Below are 23,239 nucleotides of genomic sequence, written 5' to 3'. Positions count from 1 at the left end.
TTATAAAATCCCTGGGAGAAAATCTTCATCCAAAAGAGCTGAGGGCACTAACAGAGCACGTGTGTTTGCCTCCTTAGAGCACGGACTGTGAACAAGCAGGAGAGCAGAATCTCAGAGCAGTATTGTCACTTTATTTTGGCTGCAGCTCCTTGCTGGGCAGCAGGGGAGGTGCCACACAGCAGGAGTCTGTAACTCATCAAATCAATTAGCTCCTTTGTCTGCGGGAGGAGTCGTCAGCCAAAGACAAATTAAAGGAACGTCCAGTAAGATTTCCTGTTCTGAGAGGAGCTGTCCTATTTTCTCATACTAACGACAGGCTCCGAAATCTGTGCACAACTTAGCTCGTTATTAGAACTAATTGGTGCCAGGCATTCCATCCTCTCTGATAGGGCTAACCATGGGGATGACATTTTCTGAGTTAATGAACCAGAGAATGGATTAAGAACTTTCAAAGTGCAGTTCGTATCTCAGCTTAATTGGAAGGAGGATATTAGTTGGCTTTTTTTTACGGGTACAAAGGAAAGCCGTGTTTTGGGGTGGAAAGGCACATGCACAAACGCCTTCCCTGCCTCTGGGGAGCTGGGAATTCCTCATTTCAGTGTGGCAGAGCCTTCCCAGCCCCGTGAGCCCGAGGAGGGATGGAAATGGGATTTATTCTGTGTGTGCAGCACTCGCTGCTCCTCCTGTGCAAGGCCCCAGGGGCAGAGACCAGTTAGTGCAGATCTCCTGCGGGCAGGGAGCTGCGGCAGGGCAGGGCTGGGCATCCTCCCGATGGACAGCCACCTCCCCAAAACACCATCCCAGTGCACTCTTTGCTGCTTTTATACCAGTGCCATTCTGACTGTTGGTTTACACCTGTTTTACGCTGCAAACCCTTTTGGCAGCATTCCAGGGTTTCCGAGCCCCCCAGGGGCTCCCCTGGTGTCTCTGCACATCCACAGTGATGTGCTGAGATCCCACAGTTCTGACGAGGAAGTTTGTGACACCCTTTTTTTTTTCTGGCTCAGAAATTTAATTTTTCTTTTCTTTTTTTTTTTTTTTTTTTCTGTGTGATTTAGAACTTTTCCTTCTGCCAGCAGTGGAGAAGGAGAATCCTCTGCAGGAATCCCAGACACAGCATGTAATCTCTGGTTCGTATCCAGCAGCCCAATCCATTCTTCATGTGTTTTCTTGGCTCTCTAATATTTGTAACACAATTTGAGAGCCACTGCAGCCAGGTGCACAACAGTAGCTCTTTACCAACCTGCTGGCAACCAACAAATCCTGCTTAATATCCATTAATTGCCCTTAATCTGAGTCATGAAAGTTTTACTGCAACATCATAAGAAATCCTGAGGAAAAAGACTGTGCTTCAGGGGAACAGGAAATATTCCTCCAGCATCCTGTAGGTTCCTTGTGATTTTTTTTTTTTTCCTGATACATCTGTATTTGTTCCTGCCTGGCCTCACAGTGCACAAGCCACTGTGTGACTCCCCAGAGAGCTGGAGCCATAAAATTTGTGAATTTGGGCTTACTTTGACTGGGAATTGAAAAAACCCCAGTTACAGTGGCAAGAACCCTGGTAAATCACCCAAAAGTCCATGCAATGCATGCTACTCCTTCAACTCCACTCAGAAGCGCTTCCTGCTGGAAACTAAAGTGACCTCAATAAGTTGTGATAAATGCACTAATAGAGTGGTTTGGTCAGTGTTATCTGCTTATATACTACTTATCTACTCATAGTTTATTGGGCTCGAGCAGAAAGTTTATCAAAGTCCATGCAAAAGGCAGGAACTTCTGGAGAGCACCTGGTTGTGAGGGTAACTGGGAATAACGAGGCGAAGTGGGCTGGCCCTTCGCTTTTGGAAGTTCTGCAAGCACACAAAAGGTTTTGTATTTCACTTGCTTAAAACGTACCTGGGCTAACTGGAAGTATTGCAGTTGAAGTTTTTTGATCCTTATTCCTCTGCAAGCTGGGATTGGATTTGTGGGCCGCCCTGAGGGGCCCTCACGGCACCGCAGCGATGGCACAGCATGAGGGGTGAGGGCTGGCACCCTTCACCCCATCCCACCGCCGCGGGCAAGGAGGAGAGGGCACAGACGGAATCTGTGCCGGGGGACGGTCAGGTTTGGCATCAAGGGGAATTTCTTCATGGAAAGGTGCTCAGGTGCTGGAAGGGGCTGCCCAGGGTGGTGGTGGAGTCCCCAGCCCTGGAGGTGTCTGAGGACAAGGTGTCCATGGTGACATGGTGACAAGGTGATGTTGGACTCCATGACCTCGGGGGTCTTCCCCAACCTAATGGAGCCTGTGATGGACAGGGCAGGGCAGAGCCTGCTCCATGGTGGGCTCAGGGGTGTCACCACTGCCTGCCCCGCTCCATGGCGGCTCAGGGGGACACAGCCCTCCTCACCACACCCAACATGGCGGGATCAGGGGTGTCAGCACCCCCTCCTCACCACACCCAACATGGCGGGATCAGGGGTGTCACCCCCTCCTCACCACACCCAACATGGCGGGATCAGGGGTGTCACCCCCTCCTCACCACGCCCAACATGGCGGGATCAGGGTGTCACCCCCTGCTCACCACGCCCAACATGGCGGCCCTGCCCCGCCCCGCCCTCTCCCGCCGCGGGTCCTCCGGCCGCCAGGGAGCGCTGCGCGGCGGGGCGGGGCCGGCCGGGCCGGGTGACCGCGGCGTCACGTGAGGGCGGCGGGGGGAGCCGGGCCCGGACGAGCGCGGGTGTCCCGGAGCGGCGGAGAGCAGCGCCCGGCACAGCCCAGCGCGGCTCGGCACGGCCCAGACCGGCACAGCCCGGCCCGCAGCGTCCCGGCCCGCCGGAGCCATCGCCCGGCCCAACCCGCAGCGCTCCCGGCCCGCCCGCCCGCCGCCACGATGCTGGCGCTGCTGTCCCGGCTGCTCGACTGGTTCCGCTCGCTCTTCTGGAAAGAGGAGATGGAGCTGACCCTGGTGGGGCTGCAGTACTCGGGCAAGACCACCTTCGTCAACGTCATCGCGGTGAGCGGGGCCGCGGGGATGGAGCGGGGCCGGGCCGCGGGGATGGAGCCGGGCCGGGCCGCGGGGATGGAGCCGGGCCGGGCCGCGGGAATGGAGCCGGGCCGGGCCGCGGGGATGGAGCCGGGCCGCGGGGATGGAGCCGGGCCGCGGGGATGGAGCCGGGCCGGGCCGGGCCGCGGGGATGGAGCCGGGCCGCGGGGATGGAGCCGGGCCGGGCCGCGGGGATGGAGCAGCGTGTGGGCCCTCGCTGGGGAGAACGGCTGAGCCCCGGGGCTGCCGAGCCTCCGTAAACCTTTGTGTGCTGGTGGGAGCCGCGGGGACGCCGATGCCACAGCAGGGCTCGGCCCGCAGCGGGCTCTGAAGGCGCCTTTCGGTCAGGGTGTCGGTGTTAGCAGATTGGGAGATAACATTGTGTGTCTTCGGCTGCCGCCTCCCTCTGGTTGCTTTTCAGTAGTCCTAAATCATTTAAGTGCCATCACCTACTCATGGCTCTCCTCTCAAATACTTGCTTATCGATTGCTGAAACCCATATCAAATAATCTCCTTTCTTTTAAGGTACAACTTAGCTAAGAAGTACAGCTCACAAGCACAAGCCCATCAGCAGCAAACTGCTGCACTGGGGCCTGCTGATCTGGTGCTGTGCCTGGAGCAGGTAAAGGAAGGGTGTGGGAATACTCCTACACGAAGCTTTTCCATTGTTGAACGAGATAAAGAGTGGCTTTGCCTAAATGGCGTGTTCAGCTTCATCAGTGTCCTGCTCTGCTGATGTATGTGATGGAAAACATTCCAGGAGACAAGCTGGACTTTGGGAGCTCCTGAAATGGGCAGCCAGGGTACCTTTTGGTTTTTCAGGGAGTGTGAGTGACCTAGAATGAGAAAGCTGATGTCTCCCGCTTTAGAGTGAGCACAGCTTCAGCTTGTCTCTTGGTTTTTGAGGCTGTGTCCTTAGCCCCGTGGAATACTTGTAAGAATGTATTTATTTAAGTGCCAGTTGAGTGAGTTAGTGGCTGGGAAAGGGGCTTTCATTCTCTTGCAGTTGTGCATCATCCTGCACACTGACAAACAGCCTGGCAAACCATAAGCAAGCCCTCGTGCAGTTCAGGTGTGAGCACTCAGTGGGCTTCCTGATAATCATGCAAAATGGGTTACTTCATGACAGGTAACTTCTCTGACTAGCTGGCAGCTAAAAGTTGCTGGAGTGACCCAGGAATACCAGGAGCCTTTTCTTTCACACTCTGCCAGTACATCTGGGCTTGGATTTGTAGAAGTGGAGATCTGAAATTGTACAGCCTCAATCAGTGGCTGCTGAGCTGGTACTGCTTGGAGTGTTTCTGCAGCTGGGGGCTCTCTGCAGGCTTCTCATCCTCTGGAGTCCTCCTGGTGATGGCACTTGACAAAAAAATACTTTGCTTCTGTATGGTAGCAGCAGCATGATGAGTTACCTGTGGAACTCCCTGCAGGTGTGTGCAGCAGTCAGAGCTGTAGTAGCTGCACATCAGCCGAGTCCATCTAAGCTGTCTCCAGTGGGAGAAGTTTCCCTAAGTAAAGCTGGAGTGTGTTTCCAGCCTCCTCTGCGGGGGCTGAATCTTGCAAGGTTTCAACCACATGTTAGGATCACACCCAGGCATTTATCTGAGTGAGTGCCATTCAGGGAGCCTTGCAAAACCCCGGGGAAGGAGGAAGCTGGTGAGCATGCTGACACAGCCTCCTTGGCTGGTTTAGTTTGGAAGCATCAGGTCACGTTTCTGAAGTTTTTAATTAGGAAATCTGGGGAGTCTTTACACAAAAAAACAGAGGGAGGGGGTTTGCCCAGGTCTGTGTTATTGGTTTAAACAAAATAAGTTGCCAGTGCAAAATCACTTTTTAGAGCAGTGCAGAGCTGTCTTCTTATTTGCTTCCTTGACTGACTTTAGTTCAGAGTCTGCATTTGGGAATGAGTGCAGGAAAGAACAACTGCTCTCTGCAGGGCAGTTAATGGTTTGGGTGGATGAGGCTGTTGGGATTCCTCAAAACTGAAATGAAAGGAATGACACAGCAAGATGTCCTGTAGGACAGCTCTAAAAGCTGGAGTGCACACCAGGAGCTTGGTGTGGCTTAGGAGGTTGTGTGCTGCCTGATAAAGGGCTCTTGCCAGTCTTGACAGCTGTGAGTTTAATCCAGTATAAATGTCTAATGCAGTCTGTGCCCATCAAATCAGGCATATGGAACTAGAGGGGAAACTCAGCCAGTTACACAGGGAAGCTTGGTACAAGGCCTGGCTGCTGCTGAAGTGGACAGGCCACCAGAGGCAGACAGTCCAGTTCTAGGATAATCCTATTATAGATTGGTGGTGGGTTTTGATCATGTTTATTCCTCCAGTGTAAACAAACACTTGATGTGTAATCAGGCTAAACAAGGGCCTGGAGAGAGGACAAAAGGGAATGGATTTGAACTGAGAGATGGGGAGGTTAGATTAGATATTAGGGATAAATCCTTCCCAGTGGGGGTGGGCAGCCCTGGCACAGGGTGCCCAGAGCAGCTGGGGCTGCCCCTGGATCCCTGGCAGTGCCCAAGGCCAGGCTGGACAGGGCTTGGAGCAGCCTGGGACAGTGGAAGGGGTGGCACTGGGTGGTCTTGAATGTCCCTTCCAGCCCCAACCCTCCTGTGTTCAGTTTGATTAGGAGGTTTAAAACCCAACGTTAGCAGTGAAATCTCGTTAGAGCTGGATTCAGCTAATGCAGCTTCTGCTTTTCTAAGGCTCTGCATTAGTCACTGTCTCTAATTAGATATTAAGCATAAGTTTTCCATGTATGTGAGTAAACTTGCTCACAAGGGAGGATATCATTTCTTCCTGGTCCTAATTTCCCTAATGTGGATGGCCTGTGGCTCTTATTCAGAGAAACTGCATGTCATCCCGGGATCGCATCTGGAATTGTCGGCTCCTGAGCCGAGCCCTGGAAATGCCCATTATTTACAGCCTCTGCAGGATCTCGTGGTGTTTGCAGCTCGTGGCCGTTCCCTCAGCCCAGCAGCTGGTGCCTGGGCTGCTGTGGGGAGCACGAGGGGCTGCTGGGGCCCTGTGGCACCACTGAAACATGACTCAAGTGAGCTGAGCCTGCCAGCAGGCGTGCAGCTGGGGAACAGGGCACCCCTGCAGCTGGGGAACAGGGCACCCCTGCAGCTGGGGAGAGGAGCACTCACCCCTGCAGCTGGGGAACAGGGCACCCCTGCAGCTGGGGAGAGGAGCACTCACTCCTGCAGCTGGGGAACAGGGCACCCCTGCAGCTGGGGAACAGGGCACCCCTGCAGCTGGGGAGAGGAGCACTCACTCCTGCAGCTGGGGAACAGGGCACCCCTGCAGCTGGGGAACAGGGCACCCCTGCAGCTGGGGAGAGGAGCACTCACCCCTGCAGCTGGGGAACAGGGCACCCCTGCAGCTGGGGAGAGGAGCACTCACTCCTGCAGCTGGGGAACAGGGCACCCTTGCAGCTGGGGAACAGGGCACCCCTGCAGCTGGGGAGAGGAGCACTCACTCCTGCAGCTGGGGAACAGGGCACCCCTGCAGCTGGGGAGAGGAGCACTCACTCCTGCAGCTGGGGAACAGGGCACCCCTGCAGCTGGGGAGAGGAGCACTCACTCCTGCAGCTGGGGAACAGAGGAGCACTCACTCCTGCAGCTGGGGAACAGGGCACCCCTGCAGCTGGGGAACAGAGGAGCACTCACCCCTGCAGCTGGGGAACAGGGCACCCCTGCAGCTGGGGAGAGGAGCACTCCTGCAGCTGGGGAACAGGGCACCCCTGCAGCTGGGGAGAGGAGCACTCACTCCTGCAGCCAGGCAGCAGGGCACTCCTGCAGCCTCCACAGCCTATTGCATTGGAAGAGTGGCACGGCCTGGGGTTTCTGTAGAAGTTCTGCCTGATGCCTGGTAGGTTGAGCCTTGATGCAGGTGTTTGGCACTGGAACTCTGGAGCTCATTAGCCTGACCACTGAAGCCTCGTTAGTCAGGGAGCAGAGATCTGGAGGAGTGGGAAGAAGTTGGACTTTGCTGATACAGTTATCAGGTTCAAGAGCTAAACTCAACCTGTTTGTGGTGACAGGGTAAATAGGGTCCCTCTTTAGGATTTGTGTCAGAGCCTGAATTAGCATGGTTGGTTTTTTAACTCTGGAATATCTGGCAAGTGTTGGAATGAGACTGTGGTTTCTAGAGAGAGGCAATTCCTAAAGTGCCTCTCAACGAAAGATTCGTTTGGCCAGCTGGGAGCTGCAACTTCCTTCTGTTCTCATGACTGTTAGAAGTAACTTTGACTTGAAGAAGCCACACCAGAGAAATGCAGAAAAATACTGCTCTAAAGAGCTCCACTGCTGTTTTAATACCTTTTGAACCACCCAGGTAGGCCATAAATCCTGTGTGTTGTCACTTCATACACACTGTGGCTGAGGGAGAAGGCTGATAAAATTTGAAGTGTTTCTTAATGGCAGAAGTCTCTTGAAATGCATTGCATCACTTCATTAGCTAATAAAGCTCTTAGGAGGTGACTCAGACCCTTTCTTTGAGGCCCTGCTTGCTGTACCCTAGATGGGCAAAAACAGGTGACTGAAATCAGAATCTCCTTTCTCCATCTTGGTCCTGAATTCCTGTAGAGCACTTCATAAGCAGTGGCAGAGCTTTAAGTGGTAACATCTGGATGAGGACACTTCCTTGACTGTCAGAAACATGAAATGCCCTGAGCTCTTACATGACTGACTTCTAGACAGACATATGCCTTCTTTATGGTTGATATTTGCTAAGCAGTCCATGTGCTTTTAAATATTCAATTAAACTCAGGGCTGGGGAAATAAAAATGTATTTTCTTGTCATATACCACTGTTTTGGCTTCTGCAGGAGTCATTCCTGGAAGTGCTGTTGGGAAGCCTTTCTGGGATTGAAGTTTCTAAACTGGAGTTCAGGCTTGTGATCATGATCACAAGTAGCTGGAACACTGAAGTATTTCCTAAAGAAGGAAGCTGGACTGTAGAAAGTTGATTTGTCTGTTTATGAGGCACTGCTTGGTTGAGGCTATGAGTGTTGCAGAGGAGGCTTAGTGTAGGGGTAGCTTGATATAATGCTAAAATTGCACTGCTTTTTAAATAATTTTTTTGAAGAAGACATTTTGGAGACATGCAGCATTTTTTCTTAGCGTGAAAAGAAAGAAATTTCTTGGGATGAGCATCAGGGTTTAATGTAATACTCTGGTTCAGGTGGATTGGGAGTGTCCTGGCTGGATTCCACACTCCAGTGGTGTTGTTTCCTAGTTGGTTAAGCTTGTTTGTGATCTCATCTAGCTGGATGAAAAGTACTGTGATTAAAGATAAAACAATCTTTGCTGTGTGATAACAAATCTGTATGAAGAAATTGGTCCCATAACAGCAGTGAATCATGTCAGCTTTATGAGATGCAAACTAAAGGCTGCCCTGACCTTCTCTGGTGATACAAAGAATGTCCTTGTGCAGGCTGTGGAATCAGAATCAAGCTGCTTAGGGGGCTGCAGTCTGCTAGGAGTTGTCCAAGGCCAGGCTGCGCAGGGCTTGGAGCAGGCTGGGGTAGTGGAAGGTGCTCCTGCCCGTGGCAGGAGGTGGAACTGAGGTTCCTCCCAGTTGAAACCACTCTACCATTCCATAACTCCTTGGAATTTGAGTTTCTGACTGTAGCTTGTGGCTTTGGAGAGGCAGATGAAGAAACCCAAATGTGTTTTGTTTGGTTTATGGTTTGACTCAAGACAACTGGAAATGGTAGGTTTAATAAGGTGTAATAGTAATTAAATTATAAAAGAGACTAAACTTGCATCCTTTATACACTTCTGGAATGTCAGGGGATGGCAAGTTAAGGCTTGTCCTAAGTTTTCCTCTGGGGACTGAACTGTACCTGTAGCTGGCTTGTTCAGAAATGCTGCAGTCTGTGATTTAGTGCTGCCACTGGTACAAGGTGAGCTGGACCCAAACTGATCCATGGAATGAAGTCCCTTAGGTCAGTCTGGGTGCAGTTTTGCTGCTCTGAGTAATCCTTATCCACCATAAGTACTCATCCGGGCAAGTGGGTTCATGCTGCACAAAAATCTCCTGTTTGGGTTCTCCAGGGGCTGTGAAGGGAGCATCTCTTAAAGCAGGAGGCTGAAGGATTGGTCCTGGGGGTTCTTTGTGCATGTGGCCTCTGAAATTGGCTGTTTAGTCTCCCTGGCCCTTATCTCCCACACGGCTTGGAGTTAACTGTGTTTGGTGACCTTCGGTTTGTGCTGGTGCTGTGTGGTCGGTGTGACCTCGGGGCTGAGGCTTCCGGCAGAATCCCTGCTGGGACAGCTCCTGCCCTTCCAGGAGCCCTGCGGGGAGGTGGGGGTCTGCCTGCTGGGGTGGGCACCACTGCTGAAAAGGCATTGCTGGATTTGTCAGCAGCTACTCCTGCTGTCCTTGATGAGCGTTTGAGCAGTGCTGCCGGGTGTGACAGCAGCCAAAGGCTTTCCCATCGGGAATTGAAAATATTGCTGTGCATATCAAACTTGTTTTAAAGCTGGTGTTTCAGGAGGAAGCATCTTATTGTGAGCACACAGTGATAGCACCGAGTACTCTGCTCTGGGAGGGAAGGCTGACTCCAACCAAGTGACTGCTAGTAAAAGTAGGTCCCTTTTGTGCTGCTCTTCGAGTAGCTTTTGCATATGAATACTCGAAGTTGAAGCTGAATTCATGGCTTTTTTCCTCTGAGGAGGTAGTAAACAAAAGCCCTCTAAATTCTGAGTGTAGAGAACAGTTTCTGGGCCAAGGCAGTTGAATGTAGTAGCAGAATCCATCAAAGGAGATCACTGTCTGCTGCTAAAATCCTTTACAATCATTTTAACCAATTTTTGACCTGTCTTAAAAGAGAAGGAGACTTCCAATAGTTTCCTTTGGATCCAGTGAGCAGAAGAACACCCACACTCACGTCAGGGGAAGGTCTTTCAAATGAAGACCTCAGCTGACCCATATGTTCATGTCAGCTCTAGATTGTCCCTCTGCAAAGCAGAGAACAGGCAGCTGAAACTCAACTGAGCGACTGCAGTTTGAAGGTTTTGAGGTTTTAAGCAAGTCAAAACAAGTTTGGGGATGTGCAGCGTGGGTAGAGAGCACTTGGGAAGGAATCAGATGCAGCAGCTTTCCTGAAGATTCTGTAAAAGTTTCCCTGTGGCGGGTCACAGTAATTTCAACGTTACATTAAAGATGTGGCAAATGAAGTGCTGCTCCAATCTGCAGGAATCTGTGTCCTGGAAGAGCAGTGGGAGAACATGAAATGGGTACTGAACACGCTGCAATTAGTGGGATGACTGGCAAAGTGAATGCTGCAAGGGAGGGCTGTAATCTCCTCACAGGGGTGGACAGGGAGTGTTTGGACAGCCTAGAGCTTGATGAGGGTTGTGATAAGGTTGTTCATGGGTAAGAGTCAGGGGGAAGGCCAGCAAGGCAGATGTCCTGGTGGGGGTCTCTTCTAGACCACCCAGCCCAGCATGAAGAGGCACCAAAATCTTCTTTAAGCTGCTGGGAGAAGTCTCACTGTGGCTAGGCCTTGTTCTCATGGGGGACCTCAGCTTCCCACATGTCTGCTGGAAATAAACCCAGCAGGGAGGTGATGAGTCCAGGAGGTTCCTGGAATGTGTGTTCCTATTGATAAGAACAGCTCTCGAGAGAAGGATCTGGAAGGATCTGAGTGGGAATAGTTGGCAGCATCTGGGGTAAGGCTCAGCAGCGCAGAGATGGAGGCTCAGGGAGTGCTTGGGAGACGCTGGGATAGGAGCTGTGGGTGTGGGGTGTGACTGTGGAGGCAGGAATGTGGAGGCAGGAATGCTGTGGTGCTTGAGCAACTGGCAAGTGACCCTTCAGAGGCAAGATTGGTTTGAGGAGCTGAACTGAGCTGCCCCAGGCGTGGCAGCACAGCTCACCATGGGCTCTGAGCTGTGCTGGTCACTGGCTGCTCATGCCCTGGCATTTGGGGCAGGAATGGGCAGCTCCTGGGCTGGCATTCCCATTGGGCACCCACCCTGCCGTGTGAGAAGGGGCAGAGTGGATTCTGAAGCAGTGCTGCAGGGTCTGACCCAAGCTCCTCGTGCAGCCCTGGTCCTGCTGGCCACACTGTTCCTGATACAAGCCAGGAGCTGCTGCCCTTCATGGCCACCTTGGTCAGGTTTAGTTGCTCCTTGCAGCCTGTGGGCAGTCGGGCCCTAACAGGGGTGCTGTGTCTGCTTCAGAGATCCCAAAAGGCTTTGAACCCCAGGGAACTTCTCTGGCCAGTGTCAGAGGAGAGATGCAGGCTTTGCTGCTGTGATACCAAACCCTAATTAAACAGCTGAATGCTTTGGGATCAACCCTAATTTTTCCAAATGTGCTTGACTGTCTGGTTCTATTACACATAATGGATGTAGTGAGCTTCATAATGGCCACTGTGGCTGATTCACCTTCTGCCAAACAGCCAAGGGAGAAATCTGTAGTAGTGTTGAAAACTCTTGTTATGGCTACAGGAGATAGCTGGGAACTTGGCTCTCAAGCTGCTGCAGATGGAGGTGTTACAGACAGTAAAACATCTGCCACTGGAGGAGCTCTCCAGTGCAGTGCTCTTGCAGCAGTTCTGTCCCAGCTGGGAGTGATGTTGGGAACCAGCTCAGATCCTCTGGAGCTGCATTTGCCACCGCTGCACAGGTTGGACACTGGCCTGGCAGGAAGCTGACCCGGCAGGTCCTTCCACTTTGCAGCTTTTAACACTCCTCAGGGAGTCACCCCATGCCTGTGGGCAGGAGGCTTCCTCCACAAGAGTGATTTATTGCTGCAAAGGCTGGCCAGAGAGCAGCTTGCATCAGAGGGAGCCCTTCTGGATATTTCTAGCTCCCAGGTAACGGGGAGATCCCGACATGCAGCCTTGGCTCCAGCAGAAGTAGGTGAATGGCTCTTTCCTCCCCTTGCCCTGTCCATCTGGTAAGCTGTGCAAAGCACTCTCCCAGGTGGCTTTGCTCCCCTGGCTGCCTCGAGGCTTGAAAAACGATTTCAGTGCTTGTAAGAAATGAGTTGTCTGACTTCACAGAAGCTCCAGTACACATGGATTTAACATCCACGACTTCTCGGCTGTAAAACCTTCAGTTGGAAGGCAAAAGGTTGTGATATTTTACTATGTAAACCAGTTGTGTCAGATAAGCACTAAATTTAGCTTTCTCTTTTTTCTTTTTTCCAGTCAGGTCAATTCAGTGAAGATATGATTCCTACTGTGGGCTTCAACATGAGGAAAGTTACAAAGGGTAATGTTACAATAAAGGTACGTTGCCATTGTTGACTGTTTTCTTTAGGTTCTAGTTTGCAATTTACGTGTTTGCTCTGTTTTGCTTCCAGCCTTGAGGCAAATATAGAACACTGAAGAGGCTCAGCTAAATCTGTCGAGCAGCTTAAGAAGACATTTATGTTTATTTATGGAGTTTCTGAAATGAGAATCTGTGTGTGATTCCCAGGTTCATGGACTAGTTAAAGCACTGTTGTGATAATGCTGTCTGGCTTAGATCTGAATGTTTGAGGTCCAGAGATGCTGTTTCCTGCTCATCAGTTTGCTTAAGGGAAGGTTTTTAAAGTGAATACAATGTATTTTCTTGTGTAGCTCAGTATGTAACCTTCATACACGGGATGTTCTTACATCTGATGCAAGGTGCTCCAGTTTGCACCTCCTGCTCTTGGGCTCTAAGCTCTGAGCAGCTGTGCAAGGGATTATTCCTGTTTTAATATGGGAGGGGTCAAGCAGCTGCTTAAGGAGAAAGGAAAAACTGTAGTGATTTCTTGTCTTATCTTTGCCTGACATGTTTAAACACAGTGCATGGCTAAATTGTCTTTCTCCCCTTGCCTTAAGATTTGGGATATAGGAGGGCAGCCCCGATTCCGGAGCATGTGGGAGCGATATTGCAGAGGAGTTAATGCTATTGTGTAAGTGTCCTTCCTTCAGCTCTGCTTCCTTCACATGGGCTTCTCTTCTCTGGGAGCCTTCCTAACACTGCATGCCTGACTGTAGTTCTCCTTGTGATTCTGAGCCACACTGACCTTGTGCACCCTTCAGTTCAGGGCTCAGGATGGGTTATTTTATCAGTGTCTGATCTGGAGTACTAACTCCTCCCTGACTGAACTGGGTGGCAGTGCTAACTCAAAGCATCTTCCTTCTGCTCTGGTCTTAGAGAATTTTTTTTTTAAGAACTAAGTTCTTTGCTCAGAAGTCCTAGCTTGAAAACCTTGTTGAATGTGCTCAAACCTGGCAGTGTAAAGACTGATGTTTGTGCAGGAGCTCAGTGTCACTGACCTAACCTGAAATTCTCTTTAAAGCTACATGGTAGATGCTGCAGATCGTGACAAAATAGAAGCCTCTCGGAATGAGCTGCACAATCTTCTAGATAAGCCCCAGTTACAAGGAATCCCTGTAAGTAACATCACCTTAAACACCATTAAATGTCTCTGAGGGATGTGCATAATTTGAGCAACTCTGACATCTAACTGGAACTCTGAATTATAAGGCCCAACCTGACATCACCTTAAACACCATTAAATGTCTCTGAGGAATGTGCATAATTTGAGCAACTCTTGACATCTGTCTTGAACTCTGAATTATAAGGCCCAGCCTTACTGGTCAGTATAAGCATGGACAATGCCTGCCCCCAGTGCCTTAAATCATTTTTTGACCTTCAGTGGTCTTATTTCACTCAGTGCTCACAAAACATAATAAATACAATTGAAACAGTAGTTTAGAGGATTCCACAGTTTGAGTTTGTGCTATTGACTAAAGGTTAACCACAGTGTAGTACAGAAGTGTAGAGTAAGTTTGGGGAATCTCAATGAGCGTGCTGCAAATGTTCTCAGATTTATCAGTGATGTATTCTCTTGCTTGCTCTTTGCACAGAACAGATTATTTGTACCCCCTCTTTCCCTGTGACTAGCTCAGTCTTCTTTCTTGGTCTGGTTTAACAGTGCATATCTCGTCCCATTAGATTTAATAGGCAGATGCAGGCTGCTCATGAGACTCCCTTGAAGTTTGTTTTCTGGTTTTCTTGGGGTTTTTGTCTGTTTGGGATTTTTTCTTGGTCTGGTTTAACAGTGCATATCTCGTCCCATTAGATTTAATAGGCAGATGCAGGCTGCTCATGAGACTCCCTTCTGGTTTTGTTGGGGTTTTTGTCTGTTTGGGGTTTTCTAAAGCAAAGCAACAACCATTTCCTTCTCTGGATTTCAGGTTCTAGTACTTGGAAATAAGAGAGACCTTCCTAATGCTTTGGATGAGAAACAGCTAATTGAAAAGATGTAAGTCTAACCCTTGCTAAGAAACATTTCTCTTCCTCAATAAATTCATGCACATAGGGTTGTTATTAGATCAGGAAGCTCGCATTTATGAGTGGAAAACCCAGCAACAGCAGGTAACTGAATATTGTACAGAACAAGTTGTGTGGGGAAGGGGAAGAGGAGCAGCTCAGATTGACATTAAGAGCCCTTGTGTCAGTGAAATGTGTGCTGACATGTTCTCTCTTTCCTAGGAATCTTGCTGCTATTCAGGACAGAGAAATCTGCTGCTACTCAATTTCTTGCAAAGAGAAAGATAATATAGGTAACTATTAACCCAAAACACTGAGAATTATGAAGTGCTGTCAGAGGATGGACTGGGGGGATTTTAAGTTCTTAAACTTCGTGTCTTCAGGAAGCCAGGAACAAATCAAAGACCAGTGTATGAGTGCATGGGTTTAATTCAGTGTAACTCCTGATGGCAGTGAGGAAGCCTGACTGGTGTTAAAGTTTTAGGGGTTGTAGTTACCAAAAAATGCCAGGCCCTGTGAAATATGCTCCCTTCTTCAGTCAGTTTGCAGGAAAGAGCTGACTCTAGTCCATTATCTTGGCCTGAAGGATTTTATACTTCTGTCAGGTGCTCTCACCTCTGCCTCACTTGGTCAGGATGCCAGATACTCGCAGCAAGTTTTTCCTCAAGTTTATTCCCCAAGATTATTTCCCTTGCAATAATCACCTTCCCTTGCTGTGTTATCAGAGCAGTTTGTGTTGTGCCATCTGCCAGTCCCCTGCAGCCAAACAGTGCCTTTCTTCTGGCACAGACATCAAATGCTTCAGAAACTTGTGGAGTTCAAAGCAGAAACCATGCCCTGTAATCTCTGGTATTTGCCATAAGCTTTGTGAGTAAACCAAGTCATCTCAGCTGAGTGAAAACAGAATTTAACAACACTTTCCACCCTTTTCCTGATGCCTTCCTTGGCATGGGATTAACACTGGTGCATTGCCAGGGTAACAGGAGTTTGCTGATGAGGAAACTTCAGGGTGATGCTCCCAGGAGAAGCTCTAAAGGATACCAGGATGGCTTTATAGGGAAAAAAGCTTCTTTCTAGGAAAACTGAATAGTCTGTGGAACAGTTGTGGCTTCCAAGAAGCCCCTGTCACCTTAGCATCAGTTAAATGTTCAGACATGCTGGATGGAAGCAGAGACTCCCTTCTGTGGAGATCCACACAAGGCTGCCAGCACAGCTGAGCACCACTGAGGCTCCTGGCTGGAAGGGAACCTTCCTGAGGAGAGCCTCTTGCAGGCAGGGAGGATGGAGCACAATGCCTTGTACCACAGGGCTAAACCAGCCTTGTTCTCATCAGGGGAGGAGCTGCAGGCTGGCTGAACAGAGCAGTGCTGATCTAAAAGTAATTACTGGTGAAGTGTCCCATGAAGGAATATCTTCTTCCTAGAAATGGGCTGAACTGAGGAGCCAGGATGTGTGGGGCAGTGCCTGTCATTGTTACCTAAAGGGTGCTTAACAGTTACAGGATCAAAGCTTGGACAGCAAACATCCAGAAAATCGCTGTGTTCATCTTCCCTGGGCCATCCTCTAGAGAAGGGCTGGGATATTCCTGTCCTGTGTTTGGGACACTGGAATACCAAAGCCTTGCCACTTACTCCAATGCAGACACTTGAATGTGGAACTTCTCTTCTCTCTCCCTGTAGATATCACGCTTCAGTGGCTTATTCAGCATTCAAAATCTAGAAGAAGCTGAAGTCTTCCTGGAATCTCCAGTACCAGTTGGCCATAATCTCAGTTGTCCACTTCCCTCCATAATGAGATACTACCCAAAAATCCTGTATCAAGAATCTGCCTTTTCACGGTTCATTTCTCATGTGCACTGCTGAAGACTTGTATTCCTATCCTGTCACAAAACAACTAGAGTTGTCATGATAAAGTCAGCACAAATATTTATTTTACAACCATCTTTGGTGGGAGGGTCGTGGGGGGGCTTTTTAAAGAAATATCTCTACCATGTTAACTACGATGGTACACTCTGTTCTGGTTTTTCAGGGCCAGGTTTTTATATGATTTTCAGCAAGTGTTTTATTTCTAGTGTTTAGTGGCTTGAAGATGCTGATGCTTGACAGCATTAAGATTCTGTAAGATGCCACATACAGTAGTTAGAAAACATTTAAGCGTGAATTGTGGGATACTGATTGATCTCACAGATGCATGTGATGTGTGTGTGTAAGCAGGGAAATGGAAACTGTTTGCAGAGGGGAGCACAAGGCATAGATCAGCATCACTAATCTACAGCTGAGATCCTGTCACTGGAAAAAGAAAACTCTCCTGATGAATTAGGAAAGTCATCTGTTTAAAATCATTCTGTTGCTTCTGTTTAACATTTATGTGGGGGATGGGAATGGACTGTTCTGTCAAACTTTCAAAAATTGGAGTATTCCAGCATGAAAACAAATCGCTAGGAACATCAGGCTGTGTTCAAATACATTTTTCTATCTCCAGATACTCGTGGTCTCTCTCTGAAACCAGAACATGCATTCTGAGCAGCTGCATGACACCCAAATTACTGATGCTCTTGTATCGAGGCAGTTGTTGACCTTTAGCACAATCTGTGTGTAATTGTCAGTGTCTCCTGCTCCTGGAATGGCTGGGCACAGTTTCACCTGGTGCTATGGAATACCTGGGCTATTGTGACAACTCTAGACCCGCCTGCTTTCTCGATGTAACCATGTGCAAAGCCTGTCAGATGCAATGAAACGTTTTGCTGTGTCAAAGCACGAGAGAGCCATGAATTGATCTGTCTCTTGACTAGCTCCTGCAGCTTAGGGAAGCGTGTATAAACTCAAGACTGTAACGTTTCTGTAGCTTTACTTTCCCAGTGACTTCAGCGTATTTAAAGGGACAGCCTCGTTGAGAGCGGTTTGTTCATCCAGCGGTGTCAGTGTAGCTACTGGTGTGTGCAGATCGTGGTGCAGCTCTCGTGTTGCCTCCTCACACCGTGTGTGACTCCTCACCTCCTCGTGGTTTGCATCCCCGGGCTGGGAGCAGTGCTGTCCCCTCAGTTCTGACGAGCCAGTGTTAATGCAGACTGCCTTACTGTCCTGTCCCAGCTCTGGCACTGCTGCACACACACTACAGCTGCCTGCCTTCAGCCTGAAGTTACATTTGAACTTTTTGTCCCCTTTCAGTTCTCTGAAGCATGGTTTCAATTAATCCATACTCTGGTGCTGTAGAGGAGAGGGTGTATTAACTTGCTACTGTAGTCCCGAGTTCACCAGAACTGCTACAGTTACTTTTATTTAGCAAACTTGCTTGTGCCTATCATAAGGAAACTAAACTAGAATGTGTGAATCTTTGTGGGGGACCAGGTCACTGTTTAGTTAACTGGCCTATAGCTAAACTTGATGTGTTTGGTGTTTATCTACTTCACTGCTTTCAGCATTTATGGCATCCAAACACTACCAATTGTTAACCTGTGCATTACTCTCTGCATGTGAACAACTTATACAATTACTGAACTTTGTAAATACGTGATTTTTTTTTATTTAGGTGGATGCATATGTTGGTTTACTGCTCTTCAGCTTTATTCAATAAACTTATGTTTTGAGGGTTGTATTGACACTTAACTGCCTGACTTGAGTTGATGTGGCTGAAATCATGGAAAAACACAATGGGATGTCTGTCTCCTCTGCCAAAGATTCCAGTGGGGGAAGAAGGATTGGTAAATACCTGAGCTGATTTATAGTCTGTGGTTCAACTATTCCAGTGAAATGCTCACAAAACTACCTTTGAGGCCTGGGGCTTGCTCACCTTACCTGAGCAAGCTCGGACAGTCAGTCTGAGCAGATTGCAGGGCTTTTTGATGTGTGTGAAAAGCACTGGTCAGCTGCAGGGTCTGAAGCAGGGGCAGCCTTCTGGAGCTCAGTTTTCAGGAGAGAAATGCATGTGTTTGCAATCTTGGTTCTTGTGTCGAGCCTAGAGTAAAACCTTTGTTTTTCTACACAAGTGTCAGATCTTGCAGTGCCTGATCATTCACTGCCAATTAAAGCAGAAGGATTCTTATCTCAGTGGAAAGTGAGGCTTTTGTTGACTGAGGTCTTGAACAAAATCTTTGCTGTGATTTTAATCAGAAGTTTCACTGACTGTTCTTCCCAAAGGTTTTTGTTGTATTAATTTCTCTTAGGACACTGATTAATTAATAGGACTGTCTGTCAGCATCTTCCAATCAATGGTAAGAAGTTGGATGTCTTGTTTCAGGCTTGTCTCCATGTAAGCTTTCAAACTTACTGAGCTGTATCAGGTTGGTTTTTAGTCCTGAGTGCAGGTCTTTGAGCATCCTTCAAGTGTAACTCAGCTGGTGGGAAGGACCAGTGACCTGTTAAAGATTTGTGCATATTTCTTTGGGAGCTTCCTGCATGCAAAACAAGCTCCCTGTAGTTCATAGTCAAAGTGAAGTGTCTCTGGAGACAAATCTGAAAGCAGTGTTAGTGCACTAAGCCTTGTCAGCCTGGTTGGTGTGATAGCAGTGCCAGTCATTCAGTAAATCAGCTGTGGTATGACCTGGCCCACAGCTCTTTGCTTGATGTGCTATTTGAGTACCAGTTTCTGTTTCTAGGTGTAAATAGCAGGGAGAGACACAGGAGCCCCCGTGATGTGTGTTCTCTAAAAGGTACATTTGCAATACTCCCCAGATGCCCCCAGCTGGGTTTCAGAGCTGTTGTGGTACTGCTCTGCCACATGCCCTTGGGTACTCCTGTGGCAGGAAGGACACCTCAGAGGGGCTGCACTGGTTCTGTTTCTGGGCTTGAGTAACTTCCCAGGGAACTTTTCTTTGAAAAGGGGAGGAATTGTTTCCTTCTCGACACCTTCTCAGCCTTGGACTGAAAACAATACTCATCTGGCACTTTATATCCAAGGTTAAATCTTTCCTGGCCTGATGAAGGTGTGGAGCCTTGCACAGGCATTAACAGTGGTGCTTGCAGAACTTGGATGCTGCAGCTGTGTTCTAGAAATGTAATCTCACCATGATTACTTGTCTCAGGCTCTGTAGTGAGCAGGGACAGTAAAAAGAGGCTGATGACATTTCCCATTCTCTTCACAAAAGTTGCTTTTGGAGATGCATTTTAGTTTCATAAGTTATTGCATTTGACATCAGTGTAGTCATACTTATGTCACACAGTCCTGAAACTCCCCTGATGCAGGTCTTGACTGTTGGCATGTTAAGAAAAGCAGCTCTTGTGCAAAGGCAGACTGAGCGTGGTGGTGAATACCTGGAAGCTGGACAGCAGTCCTCCCTCTGAGAGCTGGTGGGGTGTGGGCACTGTGTGCTGTCCTGGGCTTTAAACCAGCTCTCAGCCCTTGCTGGTGGCTCTGTTCAGTGCAAGTTCTGGAGCAGCAGTGATGAGATGAGCAGTGGTTGTGCTTGTCCCCACAGCTCTGCTGCAGGAGAGTTTCCTTGGAGTGTCCCTGTCCTCACAGCTCCAGTGTGGGTGGTGGTGCCTTGAAGTGCAGTTGCAGAGCAGGGGAGTTCCCATCACCCAGAGCAGCTCTGTCCCACCACCTGGCAGCAGGAAAGATGCACAGATGTGGAGCTGTTCCATCATCTGTGGAACCAGTAATCCAGTTCCTCAATGATTTATGTTTTATCTTTGCTTCTTGATGGAAACAGGTTGGAAAGATTTTGGGTGCTGGCGTATCAAACTGCATAATCTTCACTTTCTGGTGGAAGTAAAGGCCAAAGAAAATGCCTTAAACAGTCTGTCTGTTGAATCTAGGAGTGTTGTGCAGGGATCTGTAATAGCCTGAGGTATGGCTTAGCAGGATTATCAAGCTTTGGACTCCCTGAGGTTCCCTTTGTCGTTTGTGGCTGTGCAGTGGCACGTCCTGGTTTGCTTTGTGCAGGAACTGTGCTCCCCCTGCATGCCCAGCACTGCTCCCCTGCCTTGCTCCTGCACTGACCTGACAGTGTGCATCCCAAAAAGGGGTGAGAACAGGAGATTCAGCTGTGTTTCTAAGCTGACACAGACAGTGAGTCGTGTTAAAGGAGAAGTAATGTGTGAGTGCCTGAGCTTCAGGGCTTTAGTTCCCAAAATGTGAGCGCAGAACAACTTGTCTCAGCAGACCATGACCCTTGAGAGTGCTCTGCTGCTTTGGGGCTGCAGCTGCTGGCTGCTCAGCGTGTCTTGGTGAAACAGGGGTTTCCTCTTGCCTGTCACTCCAGTGGCAAACACAGAATGGCACTCACAGGGGCTTTGCACATACTCTGTGAAAGGAGAAGTGAAATACTTGATGTTTTTATTTCCCTCCCAGTGGAAGGTGGGTAAGTAGACCTTTGTGCCAGGATTAGTGCCTTTTAATTATGACATGACAGGTTTTATTCTGTTAAAGGCAACATGTATCATTGTGATAATTTTGAAGTGCTTCAATAAAGTGTTGTTGAAAACCACTTTTTTGCAGATTCATCTGTAGTAGGATAGCTGATTTATTATTGTTAGAAATATCTAAGAACCCTCATTACCTAATTTAACTACATAACTTCATGTGGAGAGTGACTTGTGCTCAGTGGGGGCAACTTTGAAAGGCCAGGCTGTGAAATTCCCATTCCTGATTATTTTTGTTCTGGAAGCGTTGGTTGGTCTCATTTGTGCTTCTCTCTGAAAATTACCTAATTTAACTACATAACTTCATGTGGAGAGTGACTTGTGCTCAGTGGGGGCAACTTTGAAAGGCCAGGCTGTGAAATTCCCATTCCTGATTATTTTTGTTCTGGAAGCGTTGGTTGGTCTCATTTGTGCTTCTTTCTGAAAAGACCCATTGGGTTGAAGTTCCTGAACCATATTATTCAACAAGCAGAGCAAACACATCAATAGAGGAAGAAAAAGTTGTGGTATGTGAAATTTAAAGCTGAACTTGATTTTCTCAAGAGTCTCAAGAGCGTTAAGGTGCTTTTGTGTAATTGTGGTAATTTGGGGTGTGAATACTTCAATCTTTGCAACAAGAAGGAATTTTCAATAATGAATTCCCTTCTTGGTTTGGGTAACATTTAAAAGATCCATGAATTCTGCAGACAGAGGAAAGGAACTGAAAGATTGTCCAGGCTAGAGGATTTTATCCAAAGTCAGCATCCAGAAGTCTGGCTGGACCACTGAGTTGTAATGCTTGGTTTGGATTTATTAATTCTACTGTTGCTGTTACAATAATTGGAAAACAAAGACCTGACTTCTGAACTGCTCTCAAATGCAGGCTGAAGACAGATCATTATTGTCTGCTTGTCTGTCTGTGCATAACAAGTCCTTTATTCTTTTTCTTCTGCAGGCATTTTTCACGTTCTGTCCCATTTCCTTGTAACAAACCAGGCACTTTGGTAAAAGCCCCAGCGTGGAAGGGCAGCTCAGCTCAGTGCCAAGTGAGCAGTTCATCACTCCGATGCTCTTGGGGTTGCTGGGCTAGCTCAGAGCTGGGTTTCTTTACCTCCCCCACCTGTGGTTTCTTGCTGTTCTTTGGCTTCTCTTCAAGAGGTTTGGTTTTAGCAGTACTGCCCGTGTGTTCACCCACATCCACAGGCACACCTGGCATGTGTCAGCTCTTTCTGCAGCTGCCCCGGAGCCAGCTGCCACCAGTGCCGCGGGCACAGCTGGCGCTCTGCTCCACTGCGGGATGGAAATCCCCGTGTCACCTCCTCCAGGATCCTGGCTGGGAGCGTGGCTTGGCTTCGTCCCACCGCAGCTCCCGGGATCGCGCTCTGGGGCCCGGGGCAGGCCCGAGGAGCCGCGGGTCACGCGTGTCACAGCATCCCAGGGTCCCCGAGGCTGGCTCCGAGCCGCTTTAGGGCAGGCGGCACTCGCCACCTACGGAGCCGCTCGGGAAATGCAGGGGCAGCCCGGTCCCGCCCGGGAAGGGACATTTCCTCCCCAGGCACAGCATCCCAGGGTCCCTGAGGCTGGCACGGCCCTCCCAGCCCAGGCAGTGCCAGCTGTGCCCAGCCCGGAGCCCTGAGTGCCACCTCCAGGGGACACCTGCGGGCATAGGCTCTCCAAAGCTCCCTGGGCAGTGCCAAGGCCTGAGCAGCCTTTCCACGGAGGAATTCCTGCTGCTGTCCAGCCGCTGTCACGGGCACGCCGGGACCTCTCCGGAGCTGGGGCGTGGCCACGGTCCGGCCTGACCCTGCGCCGTGCCACGACAGCCCCGCGCCGCCCCGCCCCTTTAACGCCGCCGGGCGCTGCCTTTGAGTGACACACCGCGCGGCCAATGGCCGGCGGCCGCTCCCGCCTCCGCGCCGGCTACACCAATAGCAGCGCGGCATGGGCGGGCTTTGTGCCGCTCCCAGCCCGTGTTTTTCCTTCCGCTCTTAAAGGGGCCGCAGCGCGGCGCGGGCGGCGCCGCTGCGCTATGCGCGGGCGGCCATGCGATGGCGGTCGGTGGTGCTGGGGCTGCTGCTGCTGCGGCTCGGGCTGCAGGCGCTGCTGGCGCTGCTGCCCGCGCTGGCCCGCGGGCTCTGCCTGCACCCGCGCCTGCCTTGTCCCGGCCCGCGGCCCTCCCGTGGGCGCTGCAGGCCGCGGGGCCCGGCTGTGGGGCGCGGCGGCGGGCGGCGATGAGTACGAGCGGCGCTACAGCGGCGCCTTCCCGCCGCAGCTGCGGGCGAGGCTCCGGGACGCGGCCCGGGGCATGTTCGTGTTCGGCTACGACAGCTACATGGAGCACGCCTTCCCCCGCGACGAGCTCGACCCGCTGCACTGCCGCGGCCGCGGGCCCGACCGCCGCGACCCGTGAGTGCGGCCGGGGAGCGGGGCCGGGGGGGAACGGCTGCTGAGGGGATGGGGGAGAATGGCTGCTGAGGGGACGGGGAGAATGGCTGCTGAGGGGACGGGGGTGAATGGCTGCTGAGGGGATGGGGGAGAATGGCTGCTGAGGGGATGGGGGGGAATGGCTGCTGAGGGGGCGGGGGGAAGGGGTGGTGGGGGGGGG

At 50.2% G+C, this 23,239-nt stretch overlaps 2 protein-coding genes across 2 annotated transcripts in view; both read left to right on the top strand.

Annotated features, from left to right (window-relative positions):
* The first annotated feature begins 2,672 nt into the window (after nucleotides 1–2,672).
* ARL8B (ADP ribosylation factor like GTPase 8B) lies at nucleotides 2,673–20,720 on the top strand. Its single transcript, XM_041425573.1, has 7 exons — nucleotides 2,673–2,996; nucleotides 12,196–12,276; nucleotides 12,856–12,929; nucleotides 13,320–13,413; nucleotides 14,221–14,288; nucleotides 14,519–14,589; nucleotides 15,976–20,720. The coding sequence occupies exons 1-7, from the start codon at nucleotides 2,874–2,876 to the stop codon at nucleotides 16,023–16,025; spliced, it is 561 nt and encodes a 186-aa protein (XP_041281507.1). The 5' UTR covers nucleotides 2,673–2,873; the 3' UTR covers nucleotides 16,026–20,720.
* A 1,908-nt stretch (nucleotides 20,721–22,628) lies between these two features.
* The window catches only part of EDEM1 (ER degradation enhancing alpha-mannosidase like protein 1), an 11,673-nt gene continuing 11,062 nt past the window's right edge, over nucleotides 22,629–23,239 (top strand). Inside the window, 2 exon segments of the mRNA XM_041425832.1 lie at nucleotides 22,629–22,802; nucleotides 22,804–23,040. Coding sequence (XP_041281766.1) covers nucleotides 22,678–22,802; nucleotides 22,804–23,040 — 362 coding nt within the window. The 5' untranslated portion in view covers nucleotides 22,629–22,677.

Source organism: Onychostruthus taczanowskii, unplaced genomic scaffold, assembly GCF_017590055.1.
Source record: "Onychostruthus taczanowskii isolate IOZ18803 unplaced genomic scaffold, ASM1759005v1 scaffold9, whole genome shotgun sequence".
NCBI classification, from domain to species: Eukaryota; Metazoa; Chordata; class Aves; order Passeriformes; family Passeridae; genus Onychostruthus; species Onychostruthus taczanowskii.
Note: the sequence above shows the minus strand (reverse complement) of the source record. Positions and strands in the feature narration are given on the sequence as shown.

Excerpts from the sequence above, each read along its gene's own strand:
- ARL8B (XM_041425573.1), top strand. The coding sequence starts at position 2,874 with ATGCTGGCGCTGCTGTCCCGGCTGCTCGACTGGTTCCGCTCGCTCTTC. Across the intron at positions 12,277-12,855 it reads AGGGTAATGTTACAATAAAG|ATTTGGGATATAGGAGGGCA; the intron begins GTACGTTGCCAT and ends CCTTGCCTTAAG. Across the intron at positions 12,930-13,319 it reads AGAGGAGTTAATGCTATTGT|CTACATGGTAGATGCTGCAG; the intron begins GTAAGTGTCCTT and ends TTCTCTTTAAAG.